The sequence below is a fragment of the Parambassis ranga genome, chromosome 8 (assembly GCF_900634625.1).
Source record: "Parambassis ranga chromosome 8, fParRan2.1, whole genome shotgun sequence".
In the NCBI taxonomy this organism is placed as follows: domain Eukaryota; kingdom Metazoa; phylum Chordata; class Actinopteri; family Ambassidae; genus Parambassis; species Parambassis ranga.
The window spans coordinates 5,588,248-5,605,074 of NC_041029.1; the positions used below are offsets into that span (position 1 = coordinate 5,588,248).

The following is a 16,827-nucleotide window of genomic DNA, read 5'->3' on the forward strand; positions in this document are numbered from 1 at the left end:
CCTATAAAGCCCAGCCGCCATCTTGTTTTTTCTGTGTAATGTAATGATGAGATATAATAAAGTAAATAATTACTTGTATATAACTAAACAAACTAATCTGGTTAAATCAGTGATTACAGATTCCTAATATATGTATCATTAGCTTGTATGTAGCTAACATATACATAATAAATGCTCATATTCTATACTAACTATCTATATTCTAGACTAAATTTATTGATTATCGTTTTTATCTGTATGAGAGGACAAAAACCTCAGCTAAGCACAGCCGATGGAAAAAAAAAACAAAAACAGGCAGGAGAAAGGGCAGCCCTTTGATGACGTCATGACATGCGCCACAGTGGCTGTAGACTGAAAGACTGAGGCGCGTAAGGTACAGCACACGGAAAGCTGAGGTTAATGGCACGTTAATAACTAAGTAGATCGTCATTTTAGATTTTGCTTTAGTGGATCATAGTGTTCCCTGATGGAGGAGGTAGACGTCGAGCCGGCAGTTACTGTAAGTGACCCTGTAGTTCATTTAAGTCCTCTACTCCTGCTTTGCTAACAAGCTAACGGTCTCAGCAACCCTTCAAGTTGAAAATTCATACATTACATGCACATTGTTTGAAATAAGTGTCAAGGTTGTATGACTATCAAGAGAAACCCACGTTATCCTAGATGAAAATATAAATAGAGTTTAACTGTGGGTGTTACAAACTAATGTCAGAGTGTTCTGTAAAACTCAGTCCTTCCTGTTTGAATGCAGAATATCCCTGCAGTCGGTGATAAGAAGCATATGGGATTTGCCTGGGGTCCTGGTGATATTCTTGTCTATGAGACCCTATACCAACCACCAGGTGCGTGTCAATATGAATACAAGTCCCAAGTGTTTTTATCTTTTTTTTTGTTGTTGTTGCTAGTGTCCATATCTTACCATCTTCCACCCTGTGTTTCAGGTCCCTCTGGATCAGTTTTCCCCTTTATCCATGAGGTCAGGAAAGATGAGGACATATACTCCCCCATTTTACGCAAACTCTTCAATGAGTCACATCACATCTTTGTGGGCCTGCAGACGATTAAAGAGGACCTCCCCAGCAAGAGCAAGAAACCCCAGTAAGGCCACCTATACGCTCATCTCTTGAATAATGTCAGTTGCACAAATTGGATGATACACATGGTCGATGATTGTATTCACCCCATCATCTCTGTCTTGCTACTTAGATTTGTTAGCATCAGTAAAAACTACAGATCTGTGATCAGAGCCTGTATGGAGGAGCTTCAGCAAGTTGCAAGTAAGATTTCTGAAATATAATGTTGTGCTTTAGTCATCACTATTTAAGGTTTATCAGATGTATTGTTTTGTCTTTTGTGCAGTTTCTACAAACGATGCACAAGTGGCTACACAGTATGGAAACCAGGTCTGTTGTATTACTGTATGTGTATTTATGTTTTTACTTTAAATGTGTTTTTTTTAACTAACGCTCTTATGTTCCTGGTCTGTTTTTGTCATAGGTGTCCATTCTTTTGGCCATAGAACTAATCTGGAATCTGTGTGAAGTGCTGTTCATCGATGCTGCTCCTGGTTAGAGTCCTCTCACCTCTTAATGGGACACATTTGTTTTTATCTTCACTTTTGTGAAACCTATCAGTACTGAAATAAACTTGCACTGTGTGTGACTCCATTCTCAGCTGGTTCCCTGTTGCTCCATCTCCTGGACTGGGTAAGGTTACACAAAGCTGATGTGTATGAGAAGGCCAGAGAGGTACTGCATAGTGAAAACCCTGCTGAGCACCCAGACTACTGGGATGTGGTAAGTGAAATTTGAGATCTTTGCCCAGACCATTGGACAGCATGTCCTGCTTTGATTCTCTGTGTCTGATATAGAGAATAGTGTCACCACATGATCAGATTCTGTGTTGTGCAGGTGGTGAGTTATGTGCTGCAGGGCAAGTTGGAAGAAGTCAGGCAGATGCTTGTGAAACAGGCAACCCAGCAGCCTGCTGCCAGGGGCATGTACAATTTGATGGACACATTGCTCAGCAAGATGCCCTACTACAACGTAAGAGGTTTATTTTATGTTACTGAATAACTCAATCTTAACTAGTAGTATCAGCTCTTATTTTCACCCTTTCACTCTCAGCCTGGTGGCACTCAAACACTGACAGAGTTTGATGTTAAGTGGAGACACTGGCATGATGAGGTGGACAGGTGTGTGCAGGACAACTCATTTGCCAGCAACCAGCATCTTGAGCTCATCTGCAAGGTCAGTAAGCCTTTATGTAGTCTATCTATTTCTTCTTCTAACGTACATATTATATCTGCATTTATCGGCTTTGCTGTCTATTTTTTTTAGATTCTACTGGGAAGTGAAGACACTTTGCTGCAGTGCAAGGATCTGCTGAGCAATTGGTACCACTTCCTCGTCACTAGACTGCTGTTTGGCCACCCCACAGTAAAGCCCACGGAGCTACACTACTTTGCACAGGTACACCACATTCTGTACGATTCACACTCAGTGCTTCTACAGTCCTGTTAGTTAATGTTTAACATGTGCACTGCAGTCATCCATTAACATGTTCCTGGACTCGAGGACTGCCCCAGAGCCCCTGGACAGCATCTTACTGGCTGCCTTTGAGTTTGACATCCACCAGGTCATCAAGGACTGCAGGTGAGACAGTTACCCTGCCAACATGCACCAATGTGTATACCTGCAGTTTAAACTGATTGTGTCCCTTTAGCATTGCACTCAACAACTGGTGGTTTGTGGCCCATTTGACTGATCTGTTGGATCACTGCAAGCTTCTCCAGTCTCACAATCTACAGTAAGGGCATTGACTTGTTTACAATTCTATACCTTCAGTACAGTAACAGCCATTATTGTCTCCATCAGAACATGTGTTTTTTTCTGCAACCCAAGAAATCATGCCCTAAATATGACAGAACACAGTGTTGAAGGTATAACATCATTTCTGTTTGTGTGTATTCAGCTTTGGTTCCAACTTGAGAGAGTTTCTCCTGCTGGAATATGCCTCTGGTCTCTTCACTCATCACAGGTATGTCCATTAGGTGCAGTATAAAGCTGTAACTGTAATATGCTGCGTTTTACGTTTGTGGTATTTGTGTTGGCGTGGAGATTTTTTTTCTAAATGTGTTTGGTGTTAAGTCTTTGGCAGTTGGCTGTGGATTACTTCGACCACTGCCCAGAGTTTGGCCGTGTCTACTTGGAGCTGCAGATTGAGCGTGTCCCTTTAGAAACGGAGCGCAAAGCCCTCAAGGTGCTCAGGATATGTGAACAGAGGCAAATGTCTGAGCAAGGTAACAGTTTTTTTTCTCAGTCCCCTTATTTTTTTTGAACGTGTTGCACTCAAGTAATTTATATTTTTAACTTTCTTGTCCTCAGTGCGGAGTGTCTGTAAAATCATGGCCATGCGTGCTCTGAGGAACAACAGGCTGGGTTCTGCCCTCTCCTGGAGCATCAGGGCCAAAGACGCTGCCTTTGCAACTCTTATTTCAGAGAAGTTAGTTCCCTTTACAATGCTTGTAATTATAATCTTTAAAGAGCCCAGCACTGAAGAAGGTATTGATGTTTCTTCCCCATGATTCTGGTCACATCAGAGAGTGCCTTGTCTTTTTATCTTCAACACTATTTCCACCGAGGACATTTGTTTCTGGAACATCAAAGAAGGGCTTTTATTCTCTCCAAACATGAAGTAAAAATAAATCTAGTCATTTCCGGGCTGATATAATTTACACAACATCACATATAGGTGATTTAATACAAACTGTAGTTTTTGTGCTATAAGATATAGAAACCTTTGATGTGAGGTTGCATCCATCTAAATGGTTTTAAATTGGTATGTGTGTGCATGTGCGTTGCAGGTTTTTACAGGATTACTGTGCCAGAGGGACCTTCTCTGATCTGGATCTGATTGACAACTTGGGTCCATCCATGCTGCTCAGCGACAGGCTTACGTTTCTTGGTACGAACATGGAACACTTTACAGTCTTAGTAGCCCTGTGACATTTGTGACTCAACTACTACAACACCACATCAGAAAAAGAAATTGAAGTTTTTGTCACATCACAGATTTTCTAGAAACAGGACATGTCAGCATGTAAATCTATGTCAGCTCTAGTAGGACTCAATAAATACTGACATTAGATTGCAGTGCATATCTTCGTTCGGATTTTTTTTTTTTTTTTTAAAAAGGTGTTTTTTTTCACAGGGAAGTACCGTGAGTTTCACAAGCTGTACGGAGAGAAGCGTTTCACTGAAGCAGCAAAGTTGCTCCTTTCCCTCATGACGGCCAAGATAGCTCCCCGAAGCTTCTGGATGACTCTGTTGACAGATGCCCTGCCACTGCTGGAGCAGAAAGAGGTCAGTTACTTCCAATTGTTCATTGTACTGTGGTGGTCATGTGTAGTGTCACGGTCGTGATTTTGATCATGCATTTTTAATTAATGACTTTGAGGCAAAAACATCATGTGTGCCATGCTCTGATTGAAGAACCCTGGAGTAAAGCATCTTTAGTATATGTTACCATGGAGACCTTTGCAGGCCTATATGTAGTACACAGAGAGCCTTCAAAAAGTTTTCTAAAATGCTGCTTTGTTTTGTCTGTATTAACAAAAGCTGAACATTTTCCTCTTGTCAGGCCATCTTCTCAGCAGAGCAAACCTACGAGCTGATGTTCTGTTTAGGAGAGCTTACCTCCTCACTGAACACTGCGGCTCCTGGCACAGATAGGTCCATGCAGGCATGTACCACACAGCATCGATCTCATCACTGTAAAGTGTTGTCAGCAGCTGCCTCTGATGGAAGCAAATTCTAAGGAACAATTTACCCCTAATGCTTTGCTGCAGCTTAATTGATTTAAGTGTGTTTGTCATTACAGGAGGAAGACCTAGAGGTGACCAAAGTGGAGCTCCTGAGACTTGCTCTGGCCAGGAATCTGGCAATGGCCATCGTCAAAGAGGGGACAGTGGACACTTGAAGGGTGATACTGAAACAGAAGCTCTTTTGCATTTTTTTTGTACTGTGTATAAAAATCAAATATTCAATGTGTGCTCTTTGATAATAAAACTTTTCACGATGTTTATTGAAGTCAGCATTTTTTATTTTTCATGCAGCGAATAAACAGCACACCATACACTACAAATGTAACTCTCTCTTAAAATCTGCACGTCACATGTTCACATAACATGTCATACAACAAAGCAAGTACACTGCATTACATTCTATTTACATTAGACACACTTCTGTACATCCAGTATGACGATGAATTGAGGATAACGGACTATTACAGTGACATCAAATTATTCAAACCTTGACTTCTTCGCATTTTTCTGCATCTTCACTCCAGACAAAATTATAAATATCATCCAGGTCTTGCTGTGGTGTCATTTTGAAATAAACACTGAGGAAAAAATGAAGGACTCTTAATACTTGAATCCAGTGCTTGTTTTGAGTACCATTGCATTACTCTGCTGCACAAAATCCGAGTTATTTTCAGGTTGTTGCTCAGCTCACACTCTGGGTTGAGTGATGCTTTGAAATACTATGAACAGGAAAATAACAAATAAGACAGAAATACTTCCAATACTGACACTGGTAGGAGGAAAAAGCATTTTGTAACATTTTAGAACAAAATTGGACACTCACTGCCATTAACATGACTGAAAAGCTGACAATCTGGGCAGAGATCACATGAGATAAAAGTATTGATCAGTGTTAGACTCATAACAGTATATATCTGCAAAAGGAGGTGCTGTTGGCTTGCAGTGTTTGCACAGGGCCTCATTAGCTAGGTTAGTTTTTAAACATGATTTACTTAAGCATGTTAAAATAACACATCTCATCAATCTTCCTACAGCAATGATATGTGATTAAATTCTTTATACTTAATCTGTAGAACTCTAGCTTTCCAAATCTCTGTGTAAATGTTCAGCCAGAGAAATAAATGGAAGCTTTTGCTGGCTCTCAGGCTCAAGGTTAAATTAAAATTATCTATAGTGCAGGAATGCAATATTATAGACTGAGAGACTGACAGAGCCTTAATGCAGTACTTGTAGTACATTCAAATCTGTTCAAGAAAATCAATTCAAATAGTCTTTAGTGTCGGCACCACACCTATAATATTTGCTTGTGTTCATAGCTTTGCTTTGTTTCAGCAGAGTCACACTTAATAAATAAAACCTGCTGTTAAAGTCTCAGAGCCAGAAGAAAATAAGGAATGTAAAGCATGTAAAGATAGAGAGCAACTTTCTCTCTGGGATGGATATGAGCACACAAACACACACATACACACACCCACACCCCATCATGGTGTATGAACCGGCCTGTTCCTGCTGAGTAGTGTAGTCGCAGGCCTTCATGTTGCTATAGATGACCCCATGTCTCTGGTGGGGGGAACTGGTCGACCTCTCCGACCTCATGGCACAGACGGTCTCCTAGTGTGAAAGCCAACTTGTAGCGCAGACGCACTTTATCCTGTGAGGATGCACACACAGTACAGTCGCTCAGCTTTTCTCCATTGCTACGGAAGGTTTTGTGGCTTTAAGTTGCCTACCTTTGTTGGATTGGCTAGCAGCATGATCTGGGTAATGGACGCTGGAGGTAGGATGGGGTTAAATGGTGCCAGTTCTGTTCCTGATGGGGGCTGCAGCTTCACTTTCATTGACTAATGGGAGATGGAAGGAAGGGTTAGAAGTTGTGGTGGGCCACAACATGGGACTTTATGTAAATGTCTTTACCTTGGGCACAGCAGCTTGCAGGACCACACTGTGGACAGGCAGTGGGGCCGTATTGAGCATGGACACCACCATTACCAACACATCAGGCCTGCCGGGTGGACAGTCGGATGCAAAGTTGAGCAGCATGCGAACACCGTCCTTATCGTAGGCGGTCACGGGCAAGACTTTACCTGAGGGCAGACAGGACCAATCAGAAGCAGGCAGGCATGACTTAGATAGAATTACAGATTAGACCATTGTGGCCCATCAGCCATTGTTCCTTCTCCTTTGTTGTTCTTACTGGGTCTGATGGCCTCCAGAGGGACGTGCACGCTGCTCAAGGAAACGTCCGAGGCTTTGGCTGGGCTACCCTGGAGGGGAGGGTGGCATGGAGACAGAGAACGGAACAGTGGGCTGCCTGGGGCTGAGCCCATGCTTTGGGCCTTGGCATGGGACAAGGCTGGAGATCCTGGCATTGGGCCCTGGAAAAGAGAAGTTGAAGAGGGAGAGGCCTGCCCAGGTATGAGAGGAGATGCTGCTGCTGGCATTCCAATGTTGCTCCCTCTGGCTGCCATCTGGCTGGGCAAACTAAAATCACACAAAAACAGAAAAGTTCTTTTAACCTTTGACAGACTTTTGACAGAATTGTCTCTTTTCAATTAAACCAAAACAGAAAAAAACATCTGAACTTCAGATAACCCTGTACCTCTTGTGATCTGAAAAGCCCATCATTGCCAAGTCCTGCAGGTTCTGCAGACTGTAGGTGGTGGATGCTTCCACTGGGGGCACTGCTGGAACTGGACAAGCAACATTTACACTGCCAAACATGTCCACATTTGCTGGTGGGGCCTGTAGAGGACAAAAGACATGATTCACTCTCTCCTATTACACACTTACAATCAGTTGTAAATGATCTCATCCCAGGTTATGTACCTGCATAGAAGTCCACTGACTGGAGAGTTCATCTAACTTGGGTTTTGAATGGCTGCTCTGAGAGGTAGGGGGGTCATTTAATCCTGAAAAAAAAGAAAAGTAAAAACCAGTTAAATCTCTTACTGACTACATTAAAAGGAATTTGCCACACTGTGAGATGGGCCTGTGGCCTCGTAATTAAAGGAAGCAGCCAAACTATTCATTTAACTCAATAAGCAACAATGAGGATGTTCTACCGAGAGACAGCAGCTCATCGTCCAGAAGAAACAAAGCTGTGGAGGGCTTGGTGATGGGGGGATGACTCGGGCTGCTGCTCTGACTGCCAGTGAGGCGTTTGGGAGGTGGCGGCAAGATGGGGATGGAGAGAGGGGATGCTGTGGGATTTATTAAAACAGGCTGTGAGGGCTGTGAGGTAGGGGGGACAGGTTGAGGAGGGCTTGGAGTGTCAGGGCCCGCGAGGTCTATCAGTGTATCAGTGGTCTCTGTTGAAGAGATAAGCACTGATTGAAGCAGGTGAATTTATTACATTTTATAAAGAAACCCTATTGTTTATGCAAAAATGTCTCACCGCTCTCACTGTGACCAGCCATAGACGGTGGCTCTTCACTGTCACCGTTAATCAGCTGACCCTCAACGATCTTCTTATATGAGTTGATAACCCGGGAGAGGTCATCGCTAGCCTGCAGGATGTCCCCTAGGACGCCAAACGTCAGAGATTACATACACAGTGAGGTGATAACAAACAAGGACAAGGATTCTTTAGATTAGGAGTCCCACAAACCTAAACTGGTGTCATTATCTTCTGTCTCAGTGGCCATTTTGAAAGCAGTCCGTCTCAGTTTGTCACAACGCTCATACAGCTCCTGAAGGGACACATGTTACATTTTAGCATAAAGTTATTAAGCTGCATTTAAAAGACTCTTTCCAGTTTTCTATATGGGTGTGTGTGTGTGTGTGTGTGTGTGTGGGTGGGTGTGTGTGTGTTTTTGTGCTCACACCTTAATGATCTCCTTGTCTGAGTCAGATGAATTGTCTTTATTGTAGTGGGACAACATCTCAGTCAGCAGCTTTACATTAATGTTCACCTCCTCTAATGTGTGCATTCTCTTTGTAACCTTGTGCACCCGTGCCTCATCCTAACACATTCGAACAGAACATGTGTTAATAAATATCCATCAAGCCTGATCTGTTACAAATGGTCAAAGAGCTCTGATGTGTTTCACCTCTTTCACCATGTTTTTGATTAGTCTGTTGGCTTCCTGGAGGTCTTCTGGATTTTTACTCCGGAGAAGCTCTGCAAGCAGCTACGTGGACACATTTAAATGGTCACTATGCTGATTTTATATGTTTGAATTACACTTAATGTGCAGCAAGGTGCAGTGTTTGTCTCTGACGCTCAGCTCTCACCTTGCCCATGTCCTCATTGTCAAACACTGGGTGTTTCGGCCGTGTTGGAGGAGAAGGAATCAGAGTCCTGTCCAACGGTATCTCTGGGTCATGTGTCACAAGGCCTGGTGAAAAGAGTGAAAATATGTTGGATGTAAATGATGCCTTGTGATTGATCCACAGATCCACAGCTACACGTACCCTGTCGTCTCAGGGTCTGGTAGGCTTCACTGATCTTGGTTTCATTGGGAAAAGCAACTGTCCAGCTATACAGCATTTCTACAATCTTATTCTTCACCTTCTCAGGCGCACTGTCACCCAGGTACTGAAAAATAAAGTGATAATAAAAAGGCAGGACAGTCATTTAGCACATCTTCTATTAGCAATAGGTCTTAAACTATGAGAAGACAACTCACCTTTGGAGAAACAACTTTAATCAGTTCATTCAAAAATCTATATTTTCCAACTTCATTGTGAAACCTTCTCCCACAGTTCTTCATACACGCCTCTAATACCTGTGCACATGACACTATTCAGTGAATGGACTGGTAATGAGACAAGAATGATTTGTCAACACTGTGCAGCAGGTCTTACCGTCAGAGCCTGGAGAGCTTCCCATTCTTGTGGAGATTGGATTTTGTGCACAAGCAGAGACACTGCTATCTGAGGACTGCAAGAAGAACAACCAGGTGAAAATCTGTTGCAGTTACACACATAATGTCTGGGAGTGCCTTTGCATTGTATCGTACCCTTCCAGCTCTTTGTTGATCTGATCACAGAAGCCGATGATATACTCCCAGTCCTCTTGTCTGTTTGATGGATGGGTGGCTTTATCTGTTAGAGGAAGACATTTGCAGCTACTGTATACTGTACTGACTGTATAATAAACACTTCTGATAGGTGCAATATTCATAAACCACAGTGTACAGTAAATTATTTATTTAGTTTTTGATGCACTATCAGTTTTCTTACAGACCACTTCTACCTCCACTCACCTGTGCAATAACTGTTGATATGTATACATGTTTTTTGATTCTATTCTATATTTTATTGGTATCTTTCTTAACTTATCCTTTGCTGTCTGTATCTGCTGTTGCAAAAATGCAATTTCCCCATTGTGGGACTAATAAAGATTTCTTAATCTTAATCTTAATCTTAATCTAAGATGGTGTGTATAAGGACCATTTAAGGACAAATTATTGCTCATAAAAAATATTTTACAACAGCCTTAATCATCCTCTGTTAGCAGTAGGCATCTGACCCTTAATATGAATGTTTTCAGGTAACTACTCCCATATGTCAAAGTACATGTACTTAGTTACTTTGCACTGCTCACATATTGTAAATCTCTCTTCCCTTTGAGTCTTATGCCCAACACGACAATGCAGTGACTGTTTTACTTCCCTCTCTTTGCAGTAACTGATGTATTGTTCATTGTTTACAGTGTTGTTCATTCATCATTCACACGAAATCTGTCCCTGCCCTGCTGCATTGAGCTGTACTGAGGAGTAATACTCTGTGTAGATTCAACAAGCACTGCACATCCTGAGCTGTCACTGGAAAACGTGCCCCCACAGACTGTGTTTATTCCAGCTCTCCACCCATCCCTGCTAATGATGCAGACTGGAGTCATGACAGCCTGGCTCTCAACTGGTAGTCAAACAGATGTAGAGCGGCTAACCCGCACCGACAGCTTCTGCACAGGCGGATTTTGCTGCCCTGTCATCCAGAACCATGTGTCTAGCTAATAATCCATATTACTTAATACATAAAATGGGATTAATCACTCACTGAGCCAGGATTCGAGCGACTCCCCTTCCTGGTACGCCATAGCACTAAAAACATCGCGTGATGTCACCGGAGTTTGCGCGAGAGTCAAACATTATTGTTCGGTTTTACTTTTTTTGTTTTGTTTTATTTTATTTACAAATAACAAAATATGTATTTTTTTAAATCTTTATCCCGTCTCAGTATTTAGATGAAAATATATAGAATGGTACCCGCATTTTTAATTCCGCGTTTCTTCCTCTTCTCTTTCAAAGGCATCTGCAGGACGTACTAACCCGGGGTCCTAAGAGAACGCTCACATTTTCAAGATGGCTGCTTCCATCTCTGGATTATTAAAACCTTGGACACCAAGGTAATTGTCACTTTTATTAAAACTTATGCATTAACAGGCTGTGTAAACTCATCCATACACCATTTATGCTTATGTATTATGCAAATATTCATCGCTGCATAGTAAGCTAAAGCACGGTGACGGCAATGCTGCTTTTCAGCGATGTGGCAATTACATTATGTCGGTCTTTATATTATGTGTTATCATTTACGCTCATTAAATATCGACAAATGGACGGGGCATGCATTAGTTTGATCTTTTGGTAAATATTCGTCAACACCAACTAAAGTACTTCTGCTCGCCTGTTCCATTTCTTGCAGAGTATTCCTGGTGCGATGGAGCAGATACAACCCTTACTATCTGGAGCCAGAGGTCAGAAAAGAGGCCTACAACCGGCCAGAGAGCGAGCTGAGTGCTGAGGAGAAGGAGCATCAGATGCTGAAGGCACACAGACCCATTAAGGCGGCTACTAGCGAAGTTACCAGCTCCGTTTTCAATGACCCAGTCATCAGGTAAAATGAAAATAAATGAAACTTTCTACCTTTCTGTGGGAGCAAAACCCTTGACTGACAAGTGGCAAGTTAGAGGCCAGCTTCTTCACATAGATGCATCATGACTTGTTGGTGGAAGCAACTATTAGACTGTAACAACAGTTTTCTTCGGTTTTCAGTAAATTCATCAATATGATGATGAAACATGGAAACAAGGTTTTAGCCAGAGAGATCATGACCCAGGTAAGGAAGCACAAACAGTACAGTAAACAAAGCGATAAGGAGTTATCCTCGTCAGTTGTTGGTCTAATATCGTTTTTTTCACCTCTTCTTTTTTCTTAGACACTGGAGAACATCAAAAGGAAGCAGGTAGAGAAATACCACAAAGCTCCAGCAGGGAAAAAAGAAGAGATAGAGTGCAACCCCTACACCATCTTCCACCAGGCTCTGGAGAACTGTAAGCCCGTCGTTGGTCTGACCAGCGTACAGAAAGGTGGAAAGTACTACCAGGTCAGTGATGTATTAAGGCTCCTTTGTTTACAACAAAGTGCTGTTTTTCTGATAATAAATGATATTGTTTGGTTTACAACCCTGCCCAGGTTCCCATCCCCCTTACAGACAATCGACGGCGCTTCCTTGCCATGAAATGGATCATCACAGAGAGCAGGAACAACAAACAGCGACGTACGCTCATGGATGAAAAACTATCCAAGGAACTAATGGCTGCATTTAACAAAGAGAGCAATGTTATCAAGAGAAAGCACGAGCTACACAAGATGGCAGAATCCAACAGAGCCTTCGCCCACTACCGCTGGTGGTAGGAGGACACAGATTGATGGACTGAATGGATGCTCATAGTGCTGTTGTGAACATACAACTCCTTTGGTGAAAGGACTGCAGTGCTGTTTAAGAGGCAAACGGTGTATAAAGGACAACCTAATGTGGCTTACTGTCACTTTTTGTATTAAAACTGTATTATTAAAAAAAACTGCTTATTAGTATGTGTCACTGACCCACAATAAACGCAACCTGAGGAACAGAAAAACCTCCAAAGATTTATTAAAACAAATAAATTTGCATTCAATGTACAATCCAACCATAAAAAAATGGAATTCAATTAAGTGTTTCAAAACTGTAATAAACTATACATATATTGCAGTCAGGTCTGTGGCCTGTCATAAAGGAACTTTTAAGTATACTGTAATGTACTTAAAACCCATACTTCAAATTGTGTTGTTTGTATTTTGACTCTTTACAGTTGGTGTAAAACATACATGTCATGAAACAAGGATTTTGGAAATACGTTTGTTAACTTTTGCGAGCAAGATACTTTGAGTTAGATGTTAACAAAGACGGAGTTCTGGATTTAATCTAACCACTATGTAAATAAATAATAAATGGTGCCATTCATGGATATGATCAGGATCATATCAATGATTTATAATTAGTACTTAAGTAATTACCACTAATCTCTCTCACTGATTATATGGAGGGAGGGCAGGGTTGAGCTACACACACAGGGTGGCAGTGGTGTTACTAAAAATACTTTATACTACAAATAATACTCGTGTACTCATGTTTGACTTTAACAATACTGATCACCTTTAGCAGATGATCAGTATTGGATAATGCTGTTTATGTGACTTTGGCACACCTGATGTATTTGTAGAAAATGGTTCAAATACTGTGTGTAACTAAAATGTTGGTCTTTTATGTGTTGCAAGTAAACAATACAAAAATAATAATTTAAAAAAAGAAATCCCTAAATAAAGACAAACTGGCCTCACATGATCAAACGGTAACACGGTAACAGGAATTCTATACCAAAGCAGGCAGAAATTTCTTTGGAACCACAATTTAAATAAATTGTAAAATGTTTAAATCTACACTGAAATGACTAAAATACTTTAATAAAAACAAATCCGCTTGCACCTTATTGGAATGTCTCTTCCAACACATTTGGATTTGATTAACTGGAAAATTTTTAGTCAAAAAAGGAATGCTAAAAAGTTTAGACCAAAAAAAAACTTATATTAAAAAGCATCTACCTGAATGTGGCTGAACCTTGATAACTGAACGTCAACACCCCATGAACTATTGCACATCCCACACTCACGACACAAAGTCAAAGTAATATTATCAAACACAAAAAACAATCCAGCAAAATCGTTTTAACCCCTCCATTGATTACCTGGAAGATGTCTATCATGACACTGCTGGTTTTGTTGTCAGTGGTGACTAAGGAGTTGTCCAAGGTGCTTTAAATGAAGGTGCTGATGCCCAATGTCCTTCTTTCAATTGTTCTAGTCAGCAATTTCACTGTAGTAGTACTTGTGAGCAGTGCTGCTGAGCATCCAACCTCCAGCCCTGAACTCCAGGATCTCCAGCAGCAGCAGACGAGCCATGGAGGTGAGGCCCTCCTGAAGCAGGAATCCGTCTCGCAGCAGGAAAAACAGCTCGTCCATCCTCTGGCTGTTTACCTTCTCCAGCTGCTCTCCGATGCGATGCAGCTGCAGCACCAGGCAGTCCACCTGCAGGGAGCAAGGAGGTACAATCAGAGGCAAAACTGTGTCAAGCGCTGGTAATATGGCAAAAAACATTTTTTTACCCCTGTACTTTCCATGAGAAAGCCTTATTTACTTTTGTACAGAGTAACAGGTTTCACACAATACAATGAAAGATTGCTTTGCCATACCTCTTCCTCATTCATTAGAGCATCTGGATTGGCCAACCTCATGAGACAGTCATACACAGGATGGACCAGAGCTACCATTGGCATGTTGTTCACCTATGTCATAAAGGAAGACCGGACCGTTATCAAAAAAAGCAACTATAATTTTTCTTCTGCGAAAAAGTGTTAATGGTGTTGTCTCTTGAATTAAACTAAAGTTTATTGTGAAAGGGTCATTCCTGGGTCATTACCTGTATCTGTCCCTGTACCATTAGCTGCTTACTATACAAGATGATGATCAAAATAAGCAACAAGAAGGGCAGACATGCAAGCTTGTAATAAATATACGAGAAAAGCAAGCATCTTTCTTCAGACTGTGTTTGGCTCTTACTTTGAGGTAGTCAAAGATGTTACAGATGAATGTCACATAGCACACCCACTCTTGAATCGAGCGTGCCCTTGTCTCCTCGCGGCCCTTGAACTCCTGCTGAAGCCGGTTCAGCAAGTTTCTCCTGAACACATTTCCATTATTCTGCTTGGCCTCAGCCTGCACCAAGAGATTCGGAACAGATAAAGTAGAAGCACGGACAAAAAAGTCAACAGATACAATGAGGCAGGTAAGCACATTTAAAAGTTTCCAGATGCTTTACTGTAAACCACCAGTGAGGCATCAATAAGGTAAGAGGATCCCACTGTTCCCTGGTTACATTTTTTTCTAATAATTATTTTGTCTCAGTGGTACTCAGTATGTGAGACAGTGAGCTTAAAGTACACACCTGCACAATTGTGTAGCAAATACGTCCAGCCTCTTTACTGAACACCTGGTCCTTTAAAGATTGATCTACAATGATACTGCATACCTTCTCAAGGTTCACCGAGTTTGGATCTGAAATACAAAAACCTAAGTAGTAAGTTTTGACATGATTAAAACACGTGATCATATATCAGAAGAAAATCAGATAAGCACAGTAAAATGCTGACCTTTCAAAGCTGTCTTCAGTAACACCTGTGTGTCCAGGTCAAACGACTGGATCCTGTAGTCGTCACTGGAGTTTTCCATTATATATAGAAGGCATACAAATCACACCTGAGAGCAGTCAAGCTGGAAAGATTAATATTGCTGTTTAGTTAAATATAACGGGCACCTTCTTTCAAGCTGCAAGCATTTCAAACACAGTCATCAGCAATGTTTTTGTGACAACAATAACCACAAAATCCTGTACAGTCATCAAACTGGCTGCTACACACAGCGACCCATTCACTGGGGATTACCACGGGGCTCACTCGGGTCAAGTAAGGGGTCAGACAATACTCCCAAAAAACAGCACTGCTTGTGTGCTTCAAATATATGACATTAAATAACGAGCTTTTTACGAACTACACCTCCGTAAAAAGCAACTAGCTAGTAAGTCACTTTAAGTAAGTCACTTTAAGTAAGTCACTTTAAGTAACTAGCTTAGTTCGACTACACGTAAACTTAGAGCATTCTTCCCTTCGGTATTGATGTTTTAGTTTGTCCCACGGTTAATAACAAAAAAGGTAGGGCTACGTTAACGCGTTACGTTAGCGTTAGGGCTAACGCTGGAACGGGTATCAGCGTCAAGTTTTAAAATGAACCTACAATTACAGCTACAAGCGAGGCCAAACGTAACAAACAGATAACAACGTCAAGTTGGCAGAAGTTATTATTAAAGAATGTACTTACAATTTAACAAAAATGGAGGATAATGGATCAATTAACGCCAATTCTTCGCACCCAAACTCGGCATACCACCGACTCCCCAGCGTCTTCTTTGTTAGTATTTATTAGCATAAACACACACTTCCGCCACCTGGTGGACTGGAGTGTCCACAACAACAAAGCCGCCTACACATAATGGGTCTGACAGTCTTGTCAAAGGTTCTGAGCCTACAGTCTTTTTTTCAATACTGAATGACATCAAGTCTCCAAAAGTATTTTTTGCAAAACTTGATCTTATAACATTATTATCACCACACAGATCTAAGAAAACAAATGCATACATTATACACTGCATGACATGTAATGCAACTCTGACGTCTGACACTAAGCTCGTGCAAATCCTGGGTTTCGTTCTGGAACAGCTCTGCTGGGAATTCTCCAACGAATATAGACAACACCCATCAGGATCAATATGAAATTCCTCTATGACAGGGAAATGTTGTGCTGGACCACCATACTCAGCACCCACATGCTATACAGGGCTGGAGCTAATCACGGACTGAAGTGAGTTACAGTTGTCCACCAGGGTTCACATAGCAACAGCTCTCCCTGCTGGCTTTGTTAGGATCCCATCCACAAACATGGAGGGGAGATGAGGGTTATGACCTAAACTACAGACAGCCACTCGGAGGCGCTGACCAAACAGTTTTGCTTTGCTTATAGTGGAGTTTCATATCTAGACATTTTGTATTTGTTCTGGAAAAAGTGCATAGACTGGTCTCTCTGGAAAAAAATACTCATTTGCTTCATTCACCTTCTGGTGATTTTTCA

The 16,827-nt window shown here is 41.6% G+C and overlaps 4 protein-coding genes across 5 annotated transcripts; 2 read left to right on the forward strand and 2 right to left on the reverse strand.

The window, feature by feature from the left end:
* The first annotated feature begins 344 nt into the window (after nucleotides 1-344).
* nup85 (nucleoporin 85) lies at nucleotides 345-5,087 on the forward strand. Its single transcript, XM_028411972.1, has 19 exons — nucleotides 345-499; nucleotides 749-839; nucleotides 939-1,095; nucleotides 1,204-1,274; nucleotides 1,357-1,400; nucleotides 1,495-1,564; nucleotides 1,672-1,793; nucleotides 1,908-2,042; nucleotides 2,124-2,246; nucleotides 2,337-2,468; nucleotides 2,545-2,651; nucleotides 2,722-2,805; nucleotides 2,971-3,036; nucleotides 3,147-3,298; nucleotides 3,384-3,501; nucleotides 3,863-3,963; nucleotides 4,210-4,361; nucleotides 4,639-4,740; nucleotides 4,879-5,087. Exons 1-19 carry the CDS (start codon nucleotides 467-469, stop codon nucleotides 4,975-4,977), a joined length of 1,959 nt encoding a protein of 652 aa, XP_028267773.1. The 5' UTR covers nucleotides 345-466; the 3' UTR covers nucleotides 4,978-5,087.
* Nucleotides 5,088-5,167: 80 nt separating this feature from the next.
* Nucleotides 5,168-10,879, reverse strand: gga3b (golgi associated, gamma adaptin ear containing, ARF binding protein 3b). Its single transcript, XM_028411608.1, has 17 exons — nucleotides 10,826-10,879; nucleotides 9,784-9,868; nucleotides 9,629-9,704; nucleotides 9,451-9,549; nucleotides 9,236-9,359; nucleotides 9,056-9,159; nucleotides 8,872-8,952; nucleotides 8,647-8,784; nucleotides 8,430-8,511; nucleotides 8,217-8,342; nucleotides 7,885-8,130; nucleotides 7,649-7,731; nucleotides 7,422-7,564; nucleotides 7,017-7,303; nucleotides 6,737-6,906; nucleotides 6,553-6,663; nucleotides 5,168-6,473 (listed from the first exon to the last, which is right to left on the reverse strand). The coding sequence occupies exons 1-17, from the start codon at nucleotides 10,863-10,865 to the stop codon at nucleotides 6,363-6,365; spliced, it is 2,106 nt and encodes a 701-aa protein (XP_028267409.1). The 5' UTR covers nucleotides 10,866-10,879; the 3' UTR covers nucleotides 5,168-6,362.
* A 232-nt stretch (nucleotides 10,880-11,111) lies between these two features.
* mrps7 (mitochondrial ribosomal protein S7) lies at nucleotides 11,112-12,689 on the forward strand. The gene is made up of 5 exons (XM_028411609.1): nucleotides 11,112-11,174; nucleotides 11,474-11,665; nucleotides 11,824-11,887; nucleotides 11,987-12,154; nucleotides 12,244-12,689. The coding sequence occupies exons 1-5, from the start codon at nucleotides 11,131-11,133 to the stop codon at nucleotides 12,463-12,465; spliced, it is 690 nt and encodes a 229-aa protein (XP_028267410.1). The 5' UTR covers nucleotides 11,112-11,130; the 3' UTR covers nucleotides 12,466-12,689.
* Nucleotides 12,680-16,118, reverse strand: mif4gdb (MIF4G domain containing b). Of its 2 annotated transcripts, none has more exons than XM_028411611.1 (6): nucleotides 16,021-16,118; nucleotides 15,297-15,417; nucleotides 15,092-15,201; nucleotides 14,707-14,862; nucleotides 14,340-14,432; nucleotides 12,680-14,175 (listed from the first exon to the last, which is right to left on the reverse strand). In XM_028411611.1, exons 2-6 carry the CDS (start codon nucleotides 15,373-15,375, stop codon nucleotides 13,948-13,950), a joined length of 666 nt encoding a protein of 221 aa, XP_028267412.1. In that variant the 5' UTR covers nucleotides 15,376-15,417; nucleotides 16,021-16,118; the 3' UTR covers nucleotides 12,680-13,947. The 2 variants fall into 2 exon arrangements, with proteins under 2 accessions (XP_028267412.1, XP_028267411.1); XM_028411610.1 differs by having other exon boundaries at nucleotides 15,092-15,216.
* Between the last annotated feature and the right edge of the window lie 709 nt (nucleotides 16,119-16,827).

What these genes read in the sequence shown, in the direction of transcription:
- gga3b (XM_028411608.1), bottom strand. Translation starts at nt 10,865, where the DNA reads ATGGCGTACCAGGAAGGGGAGTCGCTCGAATCCTGGCTCA. An exon ending in AAGCTCTCCAGGCTCTGACG is followed by an intron (nt 9,550 to 9,628) that starts GTAAGACCTGCT and finishes TCATGTGCACAG; the next exon opens with GTATTAGAGGCGTGTATGAA. An exon ending in TGCTAGCCAATCCAACAAAG is followed by an intron (nt 6,474 to 6,552) that starts GTAGGCAACTTA and finishes GCATCCTCACAG; the next exon opens with GATAAAGTGCGTCTGCGCTA.
- mrps7 (XM_028411609.1), top strand. Translation starts at nt 11,131, where the DNA reads ATGGCTGCTTCCATCTCTGGATTATTAAAACCTTGGACACCAAG. An exon ending in CCAGAGAGATCATGACCCAG is followed by an intron (nt 11,888 to 11,986) that starts GTAAGGAAGCAC and finishes CTTTTTTCTTAG; the next exon opens with ACACTGGAGAACATCAAAAG. An exon ending in AAGGTGGAAAGTACTACCAG is followed by an intron (nt 12,155 to 12,243) that starts GTCAGTGATGTA and finishes AACCCTGCCCAG; the next exon opens with GTTCCCATCCCCCTTACAGA.
- nup85 (XM_028411972.1), top strand. Translation starts at nt 467, where the DNA reads ATGGAGGAGGTAGACGTCGAGCCGGCAGTTACT. An exon ending in CTCCAGTCTCACAATCTACA is followed by an intron (nt 2,806 to 2,970) that starts GTAAGGGCATTG and finishes GTGTGTATTCAG; the next exon opens with CTTTGGTTCCAACTTGAGAG. An exon ending in CGACAGGCTTACGTTTCTTG is followed by an intron (nt 3,964 to 4,209) that starts GTACGAACATGG and finishes TTTTTTTCACAG; the next exon opens with GGAAGTACCGTGAGTTTCAC.
- mif4gdb (XM_028411610.1), bottom strand. Translation starts at nt 15,375, where the DNA reads ATGGAAAACTCCAGTGACGACTACAGGATCCAGTCGTTTGACCTGGAC. An exon ending in ACTGAAGACAGCTTTGAAAG is followed by an intron (nt 15,217 to 15,296) that starts GTCAGCATTTTA and finishes CTTACTACTTAG; the next exon opens with GTTTTTGTATTTCAGATCCA. An exon ending in CTCTAATGAATGAGGAAGAG is followed by an intron (nt 14,176 to 14,339) that starts GTATGGCAAAGC and finishes TGCTCCCTGCAG; the next exon opens with GTGGACTGCCTGGTGCTGCA.